This window comes from Carassius gibelio, chromosome A17, assembly GCF_023724105.1.
Source record: "Carassius gibelio isolate Cgi1373 ecotype wild population from Czech Republic chromosome A17, carGib1.2-hapl.c, whole genome shotgun sequence".
In the NCBI taxonomy this organism is placed as follows: domain Eukaryota; kingdom Metazoa; phylum Chordata; class Actinopteri; order Cypriniformes; family Cyprinidae; genus Carassius; species Carassius gibelio.
In genome coordinates, this window is record NC_068387.1 from 20,008,404 (window position 1) to 20,026,659 (window position 18,256).

The 18,256-nt window shown below is 34.7% G+C and overlaps 1 protein-coding gene and 1 long non-coding RNA gene across 3 annotated transcripts in view; one reads left to right on the plus strand and one right to left on the minus strand.

The window, feature by feature from the left end:
- The first annotated feature begins 61 nt into the window (after positions 1 to 61).
- Positions 62 to 7,197, plus strand: LOC128031722 (uncharacterized). 2 transcript variants are annotated; one of them, XR_008188156.1, is made up of 4 exons: positions 62 to 152; positions 3,657 to 3,793; positions 5,406 to 5,499; positions 5,846 to 7,197. It is a non-coding gene; the product is annotated as an uncharacterized LOC128031722 (long non-coding RNA). The 2 variants fall into 2 exon arrangements; XR_008188157.1 differs by lacking the exon at positions 62 to 152 and adding an exon at positions 2,211 to 2,311.
- The window catches only part of LOC128031715 (coiled-coil domain-containing protein 85C-A), a 34,672-nt gene continuing 17,237 nt past the window's right edge, over positions 822 to 18,256 (minus strand). The window contains exons 2-6 of the mRNA XM_052620077.1: positions 12,482 to 12,561; positions 9,455 to 9,559; positions 6,157 to 6,252; positions 5,364 to 5,462; positions 822 to 3,771 (exon numbers count right to left, since the gene is read on the minus strand). Coding sequence (XP_052476037.1) covers positions 3,682 to 3,771; positions 5,364 to 5,462; positions 6,157 to 6,252; positions 9,455 to 9,559; positions 12,482 to 12,561 — 470 coding nt within the window. The 3' untranslated portion in view covers positions 822 to 3,681. The remainder of the gene's footprint in view (positions 3,772 to 5,363; positions 5,463 to 6,156; positions 6,253 to 9,454; positions 9,560 to 12,481; positions 12,562 to 18,256) is intronic.

Below are 18,256 nucleotides of genomic sequence, written 5' to 3' on the forward strand. Positions count from 1 at the left end.
AACTGCGTACGCGTGTGATAATTGGTTAAAGCATAATTATTTTTCACACAGCTAAACTGTACGCACGTATTGGTTCGTGTTAAGGCGGTAGCCGTTTGCAGTGACTTTACTGGTCGTGAAGAGGAGTCGATCTGTGCGGTCAGATTTACAAGGTTGGTTTGACTACACTAACAGAAAAGGCTTGTGTGTCTTGTGATTGGAAGTTTACTTTGGGTTCGTAAAGTGACCATAAAAGGATAAAGTTTGCGCAACGTGATTCGTGGAGGAAACCGTCAATCACAGCCGGAACATAGAAAACGTAAGACATAGCTATAACATATTGTTGTAAATCTAACATCACTTGTATACAAACCATTTAAAATATTCAAGTAAAAATCATAATTAATTATAATGTGTTTCCAATAGCATTTAAATTAAAACTAGATCATATTTTTTATTTTTATACCACTTTATAATGTATAATTTATTTTATTTTTTACTTTCTACATTTATATTTTTATATAATATTCACAAATTGTAAGCATGTAGGATAACACATTTGTATAACTTAACATTTATAAATAACAGCGTTGCAAAATAGGCAACCTCGCATAAACGAATAAACAGCTCGTGTAATGAGATTATCTTTTTTTGAGATATTTTTTGCAAAATAACATATTCTGACGGCTAAACACCTAATTTATTGATCATCTGTTGGAAACGACGAAAAAAAATCAATCTGTTAACATTACTGCAACTCCAGCAAATCTCCAGTAGATGGCAGACTCTGCCTTTCTCTGCTGTTCATTTTATACAGTTCAAAAAGGAGACGAGACATTACGCAAAGAGGATTCTGTTTTATTTCAAATCTACAAGAGGGTTATATGCAATTTATTTACATTTTTTTATTAGCTAAAATACAGGTCCATTCTCAGCTACATACAGCTTATTAAAAATATATAAATGCATGCTAGTTACAGGTATTCTATTTACATTGTGCTGAATTGTATGTCCTGGCTAGAATACAACTTCATGTGTGTTTTACATACAGATGAGCTACACAGAACATTGAATTTCAGGAAAGATTCAAACATCAAATCCCCATCCACAAAAGAAGCAGTGCATTTGAAAAGAAAATAGGAAAATATCAGCATTTCAGATTCTTTTGAGCCTTAAACTTAACAAATAATAAAAAAAAAGTCAGTAGTTGTGCAATCTAGATCTGTTTCTAAAGGACACTTTTAATTGGATTTCAAAATTAGTTTTAATGTATGCATGTACTTCTTCAACAGCAATGATTTAGGTATTGTGTTCACATGAAACACTTCACAGCATAGCAGAGACCATATTTACACTGTTTTAGTGACCCAAATCCACAACGTATCCTTTTCATAAAAATATGCAATCATTTTCTTTTCTTGTTCAAATGTTTCCTGCTCATATTTTTCTCATAAACTTCGGACACACAAAAAGTAACACTCTGCCAAAAGCAACCTGCTGCATCCAGTCAAAAAAGAAGAAGAAAACATCCAATACGAATGTGATTTCAGTCCAGCACTGTAAAAGTGCTGTCATAAATATACAAATGCAATGAAATATCCACAACTTTAATACAAAAAAAAATAAGTAGATCGCCAGTGGGATTTTGCCAATGCTCAAAAAAGTTTCGATCTAAACAAACAATAAAAAAATATGGCTTATCGCGTTTTTAAAAAAAAAAGAGCTTTGTGTGAATGCAGCAAGCATCTTTTGAGACAGTTCTTGTGTACACAGATAATAGACCCGAATTGTAACACAAAACTCTACTTTCATTCATAAGACTTTGCTATGTACAGTACGCGCATAAAAAATGTTGCCTGCATGGGAGTCTCATGAACTTGGCTAATGGAACAGAATTAGAAGTTTTACACAAAATTCAGCTAAATAAGCTTATTGTTAATAATGGAAACCTTCCAATTTATCCAGGTTTTATCAACACATACGTTATGGTCTGATTCAATTCAGTATTCACTGAAATGTTAAGCTTTGTAAAAAAAAAAAAAAAAAAGGAATAATGGAAGGAGGTACTTTATAAACTCCAATAGCAGATTATGCCATTAACATGTTAGTTTCTCACCTCACACTGCTAACTGGAATCAGGCTGAACAGAAAACATGCATCACTTCCATACTTGCATTCAGCATATTAAGTATTTAAAACCTGAAATTGTTCTCATATAGTTCTTTTCATATAGGACTCAATCTGTAGACCTAAAACAGATTAAAAGGAATAGTTTACTCTAAATCTGTTCCAATGAAGAAACAAATTCATCTACGTCTCAAATGGCTTGAGGGTGAGTACATTTTCAACAAATTTTCAGTTTTGGGTGAATTATTCCTTTAACAGTACTTTCAATTATATTATGAGCCCACAAAGCCATAAGGTCTTGTATGCAATCAAAAGCACTGCAAAAGATACTGATATTAAATTTTGACTCCATCTGCTCAAAGACACAAATGAAGCGACATTAATCACGATTGTCTATTTGGAACTTAAAAGTAATATGCTTTGAGTTGAGCTGGCATTTATAAGTACTGTTTGGAAAAAACTATATACTTTAATTAAATGCTTAACTCATGAGCTGGCCTGCATATGCCATCTAAATATTTTTAGGTTATTTTAGACTATGTATTTCTGGGAACCTGAGCAAATGTGTTATTTGCATTTATGAACTACCTGGAAAAAGCTTTTCAGCTATGTAAATTAACACTGATTAATAAATATAAATTGTTAATCGTTAATGGCTGCTAACTTGATAAGTAACATGAGGTTTAAGTTTAATTGTAATGATAATAGTCTGTGACATTCTGATGTGATGGGTGTGGCTCAAGTCAAAAATATATACAGTATGCAACAAGTATAAAGTTTGGGGTCAGTAAGATTTAAAAAAAGACATTAAAGATTTGTATTTTAAATAAATACTGTTCTTGTGAACTTTCTTTTTAAGAATCCTGAAAAAAAACTGTTACAGTTTCCACGATATTATTAAGCAGCACAACTAATAATAAGAAATGTGTCTTGAGCATCATATTAGCATATTACAATGATTTCTGAAAGATCCTGTGACAATGAAAATTCAGCTTTACCATCACATTATTTTAAATTGTAATAATATATAGCTAGTATTTTTGATCAAATAAATGCAGCCTTGCTGATCATAACAGACTTCTTTCAAAAACATGAAAAAAATCTTACAACCCAAACTTTTGAACGTAAAAGTTTTTTTTTTTATTTTTTTTTTTTTATCCTTGAATAATATGGTATGGTCTTATGCCAATATCAAAAAGCTTTTAGGAGTGGAAAGGATCTTGTAGGAGTATCTCTGTGGGGTAAGAGCGGTGTGCTTTCATTCCCTATCTGGAATGAGAAATGAATCCATAAAGCTGCCTTGTATGAATACTTGGATGGTGTGCACATAAATAGAGCTATGATTTAGCTCGTGCTAATTGTGAGTCCATTATATATTAAACTACCACCTGGTGTTGTAAGTAATAGGTTTGAAATGTCTCAACTGAATGGCATCGGCTGAAAGAAGCTGGCAGTAGAAGCAAAGCTCTTTGTGTCGTTTCACAAAGTTGCTGAGTTCTGAGAATGACTGTTCCACCCGTCATATTCACAGATTTGTTTGTTTGTTCAAGGCCCTGCTGGTCATTGACACAGGAGCTACATAGGGCCTTTGAACTGGTTCCCAGAGAGATGTTGGCGGATGGAGGGTTTGGATCCTGCCGCATCACCGAGCTTACGCCACACAACCTGAACACAAAGCAAACACACAGTTGGGTGAATCTTATGGCTCTATGAAATCTTGAAAAATGAAAAATATCTTCAAATGATATCTTCAATGTTACCATACATAAGTCCTAGGATGGAGATCTGGTCATATTATAATGTGTGATGGTGTGGATTTTTGATATTGTGTATGATAGTAATGATGATGTGATTGTCTTCATTACAAAACACATTAGCTAGCAGTTCATTAACATATATAAATGAAAAATGTATGTATTTTCCATTTATTAAGTATTATTAAGTATTACGTTTTTTATATTCTACAATTTTGTCTACATTTAATTTTTTAATTGTTTTAATGTAATGTTTTAATGTGAATACATGTTTCATTTAAATTAAAAAAAATATAAAAACAAAAATATTTTGTTGTAAATGACAAAAACGACTTCTTACAGAAAAGTGCAAAGTATACATTTCCTGATTTTAAGTTGAAACAAGCTAAAAAAAGAACAATTCCGATATGACAGATATCTTTTGAGTATATATATATATATATATATATATATATATATATATATATATATATATATTATATACTGTGTATATATATTTTTTTTATTTATTATTATTATTTTTTTTATTCTTGAATAATGGCCTGTTAAGTAATGACACCTCATAAACCAACTCATATTATATGAAAAAGAAAATCTATCTCTTTTGATTTGAGTCTTTGTCTTTTTAAAATGTAAAATAAATTTCAGGTTTAACAAAAAAATGTTGTATTAGATCAAATGCCTTTTGTAAGTTCAATAGAGCTTGATTAATAAGAGAATAAAAAAAACTGTATCATCGGCATACAGAGTCCACACCAAAGCCTACAAAACACCAAAAAATAATAATACAAAAAAGACTAAGCAAAAAGTGCAAAGTATAATTTTCTTGATTTGAACACGTTTGATGAATTTGCTAGAGGGGAATTTGAGACAAGCCGAAAAAATTTAAATTCTAGCAGAACTTTTTGAGATTTAGTAAAAGTCACAAGAGGCACAAATATATATGAATATATTCTTGATTAATCTCTTATATTATAAAGTGAAGAGTTCCCAAGTTAAGCAATGACTCATCATGCAGAATGAGCTTCTAAACGGGCGAATGGATGGGTGGGTGAGTCTAGGGACTAATTATGATCAGAAAAGAAAGAAACCCTTATGCTATCTGAGATTTAGCTTTTGACAAGCTGAGGTTCTCCGTGCAAGAACAGAGCACAGGCCCCAGATTCCAGGGGCCCTTCAGGGAGCAGATAAACCTGCATTGTTTCAGTGATCAAGTTATTTTAATTGCACAGACAACTGTGCGGTAAACACGCCGAGGACTTTTGCCAAGGCCTCTCATTAAAATGGTCTGAAAGTGGGTGTCTGTTGTGCAACATAGAAACAGTGTCCTCAATCAAAGCCGATGTAATTATACAAAGTGACAGCACAGCAAACACATGGGAAAGGGAGCACAAACTTACAGCCCCTTTCTGTTCAACAGGGTTTTATTAATGGACAAGAGGGAAGTAAGCTGGGGTTCAGGGTTGGGGGAGGCAGATAAGAGGTGTTTCTAGGCAGACTCACATTACACATCTCTCTGACAATGGCTTTCTCTTTTTCACTAAGGTCCTCCTCGTAGTCCTCTGGGAGCTTCCTGTCCAGGTTTTCGTGGACTTCTAATACCTACAAAGCAAAGGAACAGAGGGTTAAACAATTAATGGTGCTTGCTGCACACACACACACGCACGCACACAGAAATATATATAACAACAATATATATTGTGCAACAATACATTTGTTAAAATTTTGCCTTTGCAACTAATCTGAAATAAGTTATAGTAAAGTAAACTGAATTACTAAAATCAAATCAAAAAAGACTAAAACTGAAGTTGAAAATTGGACTCAAGCTAAATAGAAATATATTTAAAACTAATATATAAAAAAAAAAAGTATAAAAATTTAAATAAAATGCTTCAAAATTCTAAATATTAATATTATAATAAATACTACATATAAGCACTGTGGCAATGAGAATGATTTTAGTTCTATCTGGTTCCTTCTACCAGAATGTTATGTCGTCCTTCAAACAACAGAGATCCAACAAATCATAGAAATCCTGGAGGTGGCAGTATTGCTATAATAAGTAAGACTTTAAACGTTTTGATGATGTGTCCCACTTTTTACTGATAGACATTGAGGGATAACAAAGAGAGGACTACAAACTATTAAAAAGTGTAACACAATTGAGAAATGACCGCAAGCCTAAAAAAATAGCATAATATAACTGGACATGATATTTTACAGCAATCGTTAGTTCTGAAATACAAACAACTTGTAAGTACGGCTTCATTTTGCAATATGTGCATTAGAATCTCACTTTCATGGCATGTACAACAGCTTCTGGTTTCTGTGCTGCCGGCAGGTATCCGGTGACGGGGGACAGCAGATCACCTCCTGGCATCCACGTAGATCCCTGTAGACAGATGGACACACATTCGTCACAATCAAAAATCACTCATACTGTTCTCTCAGTTTACCAGAGGAGATCCGAGCACTGGAAAAGCCCATGGCTGTTCCTCCGAGTCAACTCAGGCTTGAAATGGGTTAAAGCATCTCATTATAACTCATCTCTGCTTGGACCCCCTTCATGGGTACGCATCAACAAAGAGTTCTTTCAGTGCACAGGGTCTGGTGAGCCCCTGTTTAGACAAAGCCCTTTGAGTCCTATTCTAGCGTTAAATCCACAACAATTGAGCTGGCATTTCAACAACAGGGTCGGGAGAGGACCCCTGGATGGAAACTGTGGCTCGCTTTTGGCCTGGGAGAACAGGACTGTGATGTTCACTCGCAGTTGCCAGCAGGTTTATAAAGGGCTAGAGCCATGGGGATTTTACCCTGGACTGACCCGAGTACATCCTGAAACGATGGCCGCTGTCATGCATCGCCCCGGCAGTCTGATTAGAGAAGCACACAATTCATTCTGCATGGATTCATTTGCCATGCAGCGCTCGAATTACCTGGATTATTTTAATAGCTAATGCCACTATCTATTCAGGACCTTAAAATTCTCATATGATAAAGTTGTATGAACTATATTGCAACATGACATTAAATGTAAGCGATTTAATTCCCATAAAATGTAACTGTATAAAATATAATGCAAATTAATACTATTAAATAGTAAGAAAAAATTGTGATGAGTGGGGCAGGACCGAGAGCCGTGGGAACGGAGCGAGGCTGGTGGAGTGATTGAAGATGAGCGACACCTGCACCACTCACCGGTCTCGAGTCCCACGGTGGAGCTCCGGAAGCATAAAGGGAGGAGTAACGACAGTGAAGAACGAGAGAGGACCAGGCCTGGGTTTTATTTTGTGTTTTGGTTTTGTTTGTGCTGTTTGGTGTCTTTTTTATTATTAAAGTTATTATTAAAGTTGAATGTTCGCCGGTTCCCACCTCCTTCTTCTCTACCTACAAAAGTTTCCATTGTTACAGAAATATATTCAGAAATACTTCATACCACTTGGATTAGATTGTATGAATATATGACAACACAACTATTTTCAGCATTGATAATAATAAGAAATGCTTCTAGAGCACCAAATCTGAATGATCATTTGACACTGAAAACTGCTGGCTGCTGAAATAAAGCTTTACCATCGTAGGAATAAAATCACATTAAAATAGAATAAATCTAACATTATCATTAAGAATCAAACATTACTGTTTCAATGTATTTTTGATCAGGTACTGACCCAGCACTTTTAAATGGTATTGTATACTGTGTATACATTAATGTAAAAAATCATAGTATTTGCATGCTACATCTTAGTCAAGCAATCCTAAATCTAAATCTAAATCAAAGCCATGCTAATGAAGCCATAAGCTCGTAGACAGTGCTGAGACACGCTGGGATAAAATAAACCCAGCAGCCTCTGAAGACGAGACCCACGCCACTCTCCAATTGATTTCTCTTTCCTGTGGAAGCTGTCCCTCATTTTAAAGTGGAGCAGCTGTGCTGTTTTGGCCTGTCATAGCTAATGAGTGTATTAATTAGCTAAAGCAACAGGTTTGCAGATGACCTTTTTTGAGGATACGAGTGGAGGGGAATGATGATGATGATGATGATGATGATGATGAAAATTATACTCAGGAGAAGAGAGAGACAGGGAGGAGAAAAGAGGGATAATAAAAAAAAACTTTTCAGGACAGAACATATTCAACAGCATTCACTAAAATCCCATAGAGCACTGTGGGTTTTGTTTCAGATGTTTCTCCTAAAAAATAAAGACTTTGGTATCTTGTTAATCCTGAGAACAGATTCTGAAAAAACACACACACAAAAAAACACACAGATGCACTGGATATATTAAAACAGGGTTAGGTACACAGTTCCTATCAGGTCATTTTGGGGTTAGAAAGGATATCTAAAACAAGGAACGGATCAGCACTGAGACAGTCTCCAGCTGAGATCAGAGCACAACAAACCTCCTGCTGTCCACAGGAAATGACCTATAAGCACAGCATATTTCATTTGTCTTCTGTGCTACATATTAAAATACAAACGGTTCCCATCACACTACAAGAAAAAAAAAAAAAACCTGAACCTGCCTAATGAATAAAATACTCTCTTGTTTAGAAGTTTGGGGTCAGTAAGACATTTAATTAAATTAATACTTTTATTCAGCAAGGATGTATTAAGTTGATCAAATGTAAAGACTTTTTCCACTATTGCAAAAGATTTCTATTTTAAATAAATACTTTTTATATACGTTTGAGCTTTTTATTCATCAAAAAGTCCTGAAAGAATATATCACAGTTTCTACTGAAATATTATAAATAAGCAGCACAAACTGTTGATAATAATAATACAAATAATATAAAATAAATTTAATTAATAACAATGTTTCTTGCGCACAAAATCATTAAAATGATTTCTGAGCAATGGCTACTGAAATTTCAGCTTATGTATGTTTGCAGAACAATACATTTTCATCATGAAAACTGATGAAAGCATCTTCTGTAATTATTCTCAAACTCTAGCCAGCAATAAATACAACTTTGGACTGAAATAATTTAAATAATTGATTGAGTTATTTGACTGATAAATCAACTAATAATAATAATGAACAGGTTCTGCTAATGTTTATTTGTGACAAAGTGTTTTTGTTGTCTCATTTCAATAATCCAACTGTCTGTTATGCAACAGTTGTTTCATTTAGTTTATTAGCAAATGGTGTGGTTTATTTCAATGAAAAGAAAAAGGCAAAACTATTTCAAGATAGACTATTATACTAAATTATTGTATGACGACTTGTACTCAATAAACTGTAAATAATTGTTCTATGTAGGTGATCGACACATTTTATACTGAATCGTCCAGTACCTCCTTATTATTGGAATTATGGAATTATGGAATTGTTAGCGCAGTGGATAAGATACACGTCTGTGGTGTGGGAGATCCGGGTTCGAATCCACTGTGAGACACCTATGTGTCTCTGAGCAAGACACTTAACCTTTAGTTGCTCCAGAGGCGTGCAATTGTAAGTCGCTTTGGATAAAAGCGTCAGCTAAATGAATTAATGTAAATGTAAATATCTTTATAAACTCAACTGTGATTGAGGTATTGGCTCTGATGCAGAATAATGGGGTCACTTAAGATTTAATAGGATACGTACATTCTGTAAGGTGTCCTGAAACTGGGATAGTGAGGAGAGCTGGGACTCTGAGTGATACAGGGACAGCCCTTTCCGAAGTGTCTTCAAATCTCCCATGCTCCCTTGCTGTGGAGAAAAGCAGAAATGTGTCAAACACAGATAATTAGAGATAATTAGAACAATAAAAAAAAAAGATTCCCTAGATAATTCAAAGATAAAAAAAAAAATGTTTTTCAAAGATAATGAATGTGAATGATTGCCAAAGGAAATGTCATTAAATATCAGTTTGTGTGCTGTTCTAAAATGTCATAAAACCTAGAATTTCTATGTGCACAGCAAACAGAAATGTGTATGATATATAAAATCATAAATAATACAAGCACTGATTATCTACCCAATGTGTTCATCTAAGACATGATTTTATATCATCACTGGATGTGTAAGAAGAATCCTGTACAACTAAAAAGATCCAAGAGTGGGTGTGTGATTACAATATAGTAAAGTATCAAACCCTTTAACCCTATAATTTCTCTGACTACAACTTGGTTGCTGTCTACTGGTTAACCAGTATGTGCCAGTATACCGATTCAGTAATTCTAGGGGTAGATTTTAGTAGTTTCAAACATCATCCAATTAATATAAGCCTCTAAGTTGTTAATAAAAGCCTTTGAGTTGTTAATATGACTTAATTTGTAATAATGAATGGTCATATACTATCAACAAAGAAACTGTCCAGACAGATTTACTTCCACTTGCTTTACTCCAGATTTTTGGCATGGGCCGGAAGGTCGCTGTGGGAACCAGAGAGCATTAACATAGCCACAGTTTATAAATACAGCTGTTGCCTAACCTCAGCTTACCATCTTTTCAATACCTTAGTGTTGATCAATACAATGTTTAAATATTTAAAAGTGACATTATTGTTTTTTATCCGAAGAACATAAACCAAAACAATAATTGAGCTAATCTAGATGCTTGTGCTTTTGTAAAATGCAATCAGAATGACTTGACGATAAAAGATCTAGCAATCCAAGAACAAAGACACCACAAGAACACCTCCACATCTTCTATCATTAAAGGCATAACCTGAAAAAAAAAAAAAAACATTTACGATTCGTAATGGAGCAGAATGTGCTGTCTTCAACATATCTAAATTCAGGATGATAACAAAACCCCTGCAATAATGTTTGCGAATGAAAAATGGATAGCGGATGGCGCATTAGATTATTTCCTGAGTGGTGACCTGAGAAGAGGGTAAAAGGTCAAAGAAAGCAAAGCATAAAGCTCTGGAGCTGAGAGGTAATGTCAGTCACGCGTCATAAATAATGGCCTAAGAAATTTAGCCAAAAGGCACCTGTCGGAAAACTCCTACCACGGCATATTTGAGTGTCACACCCATGAAATATCTTCTAAACAAGAGAAACCTTGTAACAGGTCATGGCCTTTCCTACTTTCATACCAAAAAATGAAAATCTCTCTACACAGTGAAGAACGAATGAATTTCCTCCATAGTAAAAGCATCTGTGTGTGATTATCCACATTTTGGCTTTCTTGTCCCGTATATTGATGGCTGTTGTGTGCAAACAGCTCACAAAGGGATTACTGGAGCTTAATCGAGGTTATGAACTTCTTGCTGTTTCAAAAGTTTTCTGCTATGTCTACGTGTCTACTTTGCGTAATTTGTACTGCATGTTACTAGTTCTGCGAAACATACAGTAACTCCACGCTATTCACGTTTGTACTGAAAGGGTCTCATATGATGAAATTAACATTGTGTAACTTGTTGCAGCTTTCAGTAGTCAAAACCCAGTCGATACACTCAACAGGCCTGCATTAATTATTCAACAAGGGTGCATTAAATTGATATAAAGTGTCAAGACATTTATAATGTAACAAAGATTCCTATTTCAAATAAATGTTTTTATTTTGAACCATCTATTCATCAGAATATCTTGAATTTATCACAGTTTCCACGAAAATAACTGCTGTACTTCAATTGGTTTTAACATTTCTTGAGCATCAAATTAGAATATCAGAATGCTTTCTGAAGGATCAGGTGACACATAATTAAAAAAAAATGTATTCAATTAATATTGAATTGTTAATTATTATAAAAATATTTAAAACTTTATCTTTGATTAAATAAATGCAGTCTTGCCTAGCATAAGAATAAAAAAAAAACAATCCAATCTTTTGACCGCAAGTGTATATAAACACACTGGCTGCTTTAAAAATAAAAGGCATCTTCTCGGTCTTCTCAACAACTTAACCAAAAGATCACCCGTTCTTAAAAAGTTATCATGCACAATATAATACACAGAACAAAGTATACAATACTTGCATATTCTGAGATATCTTTCCTCAAAGAATTGAGTTATTGACGGAGGCAATAAAAGGAAAACGAGGCTTCATCCATCATCAGAGAATGAAAAATATAAAGTGGTAGCATTAGAATATCCGAGATGAGCATATGCAATTAAACTGACATCAACTAGTCATCCATGCCGTTTCAACATATTGAGATGGATGTGCTATTTTGGATTATAAATCAGGGCTAAGAAAATGGGAGATGAAGACCATCTAAAAGAGAAAATTGTTAGTGACGGATCTTTATCTTTGTCTCATGTAACTGTCGGAGATCTGGGGCCTTTTCTTCAAAGCTGTGACAGTGTCATAATATGAAATCAGAGTCCCATTTCAGCATCAAAGCTTTGAGATTCAGTTAGAGTTACAGTATACATGTAAGTCTAGATGCAATGACATGCATTAAAGGAACATATCACCCACAAATGAACATTTCCTGAAATTGTACTCAAGCCATTCATTTTTCATCAGAAGTCTTCATGGAGAAATTTGTTATTACATCACTTGCTCACCAGTGAATCCTCTGCAGTGAATGGGTGACGTGAGAATGAAAGTCCTAACAGCTGATAAAAACATCATGATTGATTAACCCTTTGGAATCTGAACTGGGAAGGAAGCTTTGTGTTTCCATGGCATGTGCCTTGCTCTCACATTACCAGCAGAGATTAAAGTCTAGACTCTTACCTGGGATAACAATTGCTTGTTGTCTTCCTCTAAAATCTGGACTTTAGACTCAAGTTGGCGGATGTAGTTTGAAGATGAATCTGTACAAAAAATAGAGGAAGAAAAAATATAAATGGATTAGAAATTTGAAAACTGACAATTTAGTTTTTTGAACATAGCCTACATTATATTTATGAACTTAAAGTTTGGGTCAGTAATATACTTTTTTAATGTTTTTGGGAAAAAAAAAGTCACCAATGCTGTATTTATTTGATCAAAATATAGTAAACTATTAATATTGTGAATTTACACTACAATTTAAAATTTAATCATTCTAATTTAGTGTTCAAGAAACATTTCATATTTTTATTAATGCTGCTTAATGTTTTTGTGTAGTTTTAGAAGGGTTTGATGAATAGATTGTTCAAAATAACATTTATCTGAAGGATATGTTTTTATAAAAATGTGATAGTCTTATAGATACTTTGGCTTTTAATTGATTTCATGCATCCTTGAAACATAAAAGTATTCATTACTTAAAAAAAAAAAACATTAAAAAAAAATTGGACGGCATCTTATATATACACATTTATGCATTCCTAATATATGCAATTCAATCCTTTGAGATCAAGACAGTTAATAGGGTCAAGATGATCAGCAGTTCTGTGTGGCCCGTGAGTTTTCAGCCTGTGTGATGTTTTTGGCCCTACTCAAGTTTCTCCAAACACAATTTCGTATGTTATGAAAACCGTTTTACTGTGAAAACTCCTTAGAAGTGATTTAGTCATCCCGGAAACTGAGTCATTTTGAAATAGTGCTGCTTTCTATTAAGCACTGACATACAATACCATATCCCAGAATGCACTACGGCTACATAAGTTAAATAGAAGACATCTGTCAAGGCAAAAGAAAGATGCTGAAAAACGAAAGTTTTGCACAGTTCACATCCTACATGATCACATAAAGACTTATACTTTAAAGAGCTAATTTAGAAAACAAAGAAGTCTCAAATCAGGAACTTTATACTGCCTTTTGCACACGCAAGCTGCCACGCAAGTTTGTCTCGAACAAAATCTGATGTCAATAAAATAGAAGCACAGGTAAAGAAACATAAAGATTTCATTTATGTGAAGTGAAAGCCAGTGAACGAGGATTAAAAAAAAAAAATGTTATTTAGTAGTGGTAGAGGAGGACCTTTAAGTGTTTGGTCTTGTGTGTATGCTGCATTCCCAGAATGCCTTTCATGACCTTTTGGTGATGGAGGGCCTGTCGGCCTGAGTAGATGCAAAAAGGAGCATGTCTGTCTCATAATTTTATGTTGAACATCCTTATGAGTACTCAAAACCCTCCTGAAAGCGACCAAGAGGTGCTTAGTTATCTAAACATACTAAAATATCTAAATCCAATGATGTATACAAAGTCATCTGGCAAATATCACAAAATAAACCCAGACTGGGTGATCAAGACCCAGACATAAAACAGAAATGTCTTTTTATCAACTACAAATAAAATAAAATATTTTTTTATGTGAGAAAAACAAGATGAAACAAGTCTATAATACCAAGGGACTCTTTGATAACAGAATACCTCCCGTTTAATTCTGTATTCAAATGAGTTTTTTAGGCCTGGCCTAAATTAAATTGTTTACATTGTACAACAATTAAAATTGTGCAATTATTCTTTAACATTTTATTTATTAAACATTTATTGGTTAAAGTTCCTTACATTTTTATTTTATTTTATACACTATATATTAAAAATGTGGAGTCTTAAAATTAAAATAAAAGAAATCAACAAGGATCCACTGTATTGATCAAAAGTGAAGACATTTATAATTTCACAGAAACAGCTTCTTTTTTTTTCTTTTTAAATAAATGCTGTTTTGAATCACGTTTACACAAAAAAATATGAAGTTGTTTTTTTTTACATCAAGAAAGTTTCTTGAGCAGCAAAAATGTATAAGAACAAGCTATTTACATTGTTTGTTTTTTTTTACAAATATTTCACAATATTACTATTTTGCTGTATTTTGATCAAATTAATACAGCCTTGGTGAGACCACAATGGATCTTACTGGCACCAAACTTCTGAACAGTACTATATTTTCACAAAAGATGAGTTTGAGATTTGTCACACTTTTTTTCCTCACACAATCACTCTGACCCCCTTCAGAAAGATGTTAACAGCATCAGTCGAGGATGGGCCACCTGACCCTTTGAAATGAGATTCAAGAGTTTAGCTCATCTTCCCTTTGAATCCAGAACTAATAAACCATGGCCAATTCTCATCCTCCTATCAATCATCTTAGGCTGCCTGTCCCTCACCATTCTGTTTGTTTCATCACAGTGAAATCAATGATCAAGACCGTTATCACCACAAGGTGTCACTGATGCATCTTACATCCTTACAATATCTGATGAACCCTTAATGAGGAGAACCAAACAAATCAACCCATCTCTTATTTCTGACAACAGCACATGCATGAAGATGCCGATTTGAAAGCTAATTTAATTTAAATCACTCTGGGATGAGCGCATGTTTATGGGGCCACCAGAACCATAGTGTTAATGCTATTTGCCAATCCTTGTGACCCTATAATCTAACTACAGTACATCTGATCACCTGACACACAGCCAAGCTGATTAGTGAGGCTGTCTACAAAGCCCTGACTGGTTCTGCCTCATACATAACCCCCACCTCGACCCACCTCTGGCGTTCCCCACCGCTGACCGGAGAAAGACGGAGCGGGACGCTACACTCCCTCCCACACCATTCACCACTCACCACCAAATAAACATCCCCCGGTTATCAGACAGCATTTTATGGACGATACAATACGGCTCAGATGAAGTTATAAGGATTGGTGTGAGAGCGTCGGCCACTTCTAGGAGACCGCTGATCAATTAGACATTTTCTCCTGCGCAGTGCTGTAGGCTCTCCTACAGAGCACGCAACTTAACATTCGACTCCAACAAGCTGTCCTACTGTGTTTTTACAGAAATCAAGAGAAACGCGGTAATGCTAGATTATCTGCTATCGTGCTGGCAACATCTCAGGGTGAGCTTGATTTAACTGGAGAGACACGGTGATGTGAAATAGCCTGAGAGAAAGTGTCCCTCTGTCTTATCTGATCCTGTCACAGCAAAGAGTGACCCACTTGTAGTGCCATGTTTTTACTCTTTCTGTCGAGTCTGTCCAATTGACATGTTGTCAGTGTTTTTAGCATAACCGGAAATTTTATTACAATTTGTTAACGGAAAAGAAAAAGAAAACCCAGCATAACTGGGAAAAATCTAAACTAAAACACACTTTCTTAACTCTCTAACTTTCTTACCTGAAAAATTAGACCCACTGGTGCACTTTGGTCATTTTTGACCACAAATTTGAATTTGGCTTGAAATATATCTGTACCCCTAATTTTTATCCATAACTTCCTGTTCTCTGACAAAATCCGTCACAGCTGTGGCTCAGGACAAGTCCATGCTAGGTTACACTCCTGTATACACTCCACCTTCCTATCAAAATAAGTCTAAAAGTGGAGGAATTTTTTACTTGTTTTTTATAACAATAATAATAAATTCCATTGTCCAAAAACTATTTTCTGCAGGTTGGCCCAAACTCTCACCCTGTCCATTTGGTACCAGCATATACATTCTCACAAGAGTTTCCACAGAATGAATGTTACTATAAAGCCATTACTGACAATAAGGCCAAGAAACAGAAACGAAAAAACAAAGCAAAAGCAGCATATGTTCTTTACAGGTTGCACAAACATTAGCATGCAATGACCGACTGGGCCTCAGAGGTGAATTATTCTGATGACTTTGATCTCCTCTACACATTGGTTTCATAACTTACGCAATCTCAGTCTTGTGATGTCTGGAAACATTGAAGATATTAAAGTATGGGTGTGGACGAGACATTTTCAGTGCCGACTTCTGCAGTTCTTGATTTGCACACAGCCACCCAGGCAAGTGGACTGCTGGAATCAATAAAAAGCTCATTAGCTTTTCCAGTTAACCCCACATTTGATTCATACATAAAGTAACACTCTACAAAAACAACTCTACACCCCTCCCACCTTGAACGGGTGTACAAGTCCCAGAGCAGGATCCAGGAATGATTTCAATTACTGCAAGATGTGGAAGTGGGGCTAGCCAAACAGTGAGGCATTGTTCCACACCGCTGTGGTCCGTCTCGCTGGTGTTAAGCATTTCCCCATGAAACCTGAAGTGGGTTGATATTCAAAGGGGCCTGGGTACAGTTCACCCCTCAACCAGAACATCCCCTCTAGCAAGAGTTACCAAGAACTAAATGCATTTCTCAGGTAACAATTACTACAAGTTTCTTATAATGTTAAGCATAAAAAATATGATTTGTCATTATTATGAAGATGAAAATCATCAAATTTTAATTATTTTGTAGCACAAAAGGTGTAAATGACATGCTAAATATTTAGACACTAATGTCGCAAATGTAATTTGTAAATTAAATCGCATTGTATAAAATTTGAAAGAAAAAAGGTCTAGACACTTTTTGTCTTTATTTTAATGAGTAAGAATTTATATAAATGTAAAAAATATATAATAAAATTAAAATTAATTCATAAATGATAAAAATTTCACAAATTAACTAATTGAATGGGCAAAAAAAAAAATGACATGAAAATGCCAATAACGCTAGACAGCGCTGAGAAAATCAATGCTGTTGAAATAATTTATAAAAATCAAAAATAAAATAATATCAAATATAAAAATAAATATAAAAAACTATATATATTACATATTTTATAATGTCTGAATTTGAGTGCATATGCAATGATGTACAGCTAAGTACAAATAGTTTTGGTAGCTGCTGTGTGTGTTCCCTAAAATGACAATCTGACAGTTTACAGACATCTTAGAATAGAACAAAAATCTTGCTATCTTATGTTCCCTACAGTGACTAGATAAGAGTTCAGCATTATTCAGGTATACGGTGTCACTGCAGGTCCAACAAACTACTCATGACTCATGTCCAGTCCTTCAGAAGTTATCCAACAATAATTGTCACAAGATTCTGCAAAAACACTGTTCAAAGAGCTTATAATAGAAACTGTAACCTTCCCCTCATCAATAAGGCCGACCAAATTACAGCAAAGTCAAGACCGACTTCCTCTTCAATGCAACTGCCAATGACAAGTATAGAATTAAACAGTCTGCTTCCTGTAAAACAACCTTGGCACGAGAAGTAGAAGCAGGAAGCTCTGGCGCAGGTATCCAGTTCAGCTTACGCAAGCTCAGCACAGCAGGGAGTGCAGCTCACACATTAACAATCATGAGATGTGCTGATTTCACTCATTAACTGTGTTATGAAACACTGCTGTCAGAGCAAATACAGAGACTCTTTTGACATGAGCTGCAATGACAGCGGTGAAAATACAGGGCATTAAATGCACAGTGGAGGCACGTCCAGACTAATACTAATGCCAAAGCACATTATCAATCACTCACGAAAAATATTATGTAAGTTTTCTGGTTGCTCTGTTCCAAAGCTGCCTTCAGAGGCATTACATATATCCTTTCCACAGAATCCCAGAATGCATTGAAACAAGTTAGGAAGAAAAAAAATGATGGCAGATTCCAGACAAACTGGGAAAATTGTTACATTTGCAGGTAATTATACTGTCAAAGATTTTGGATTGATAATATTATATATATATATATATATATATATGTGTGTGTGTGTGTGTGTGTGTGTGTTTTTTATTATTCAGCAAGGATAAATTTTATTTACAGACATGGTTTACATTTCTAA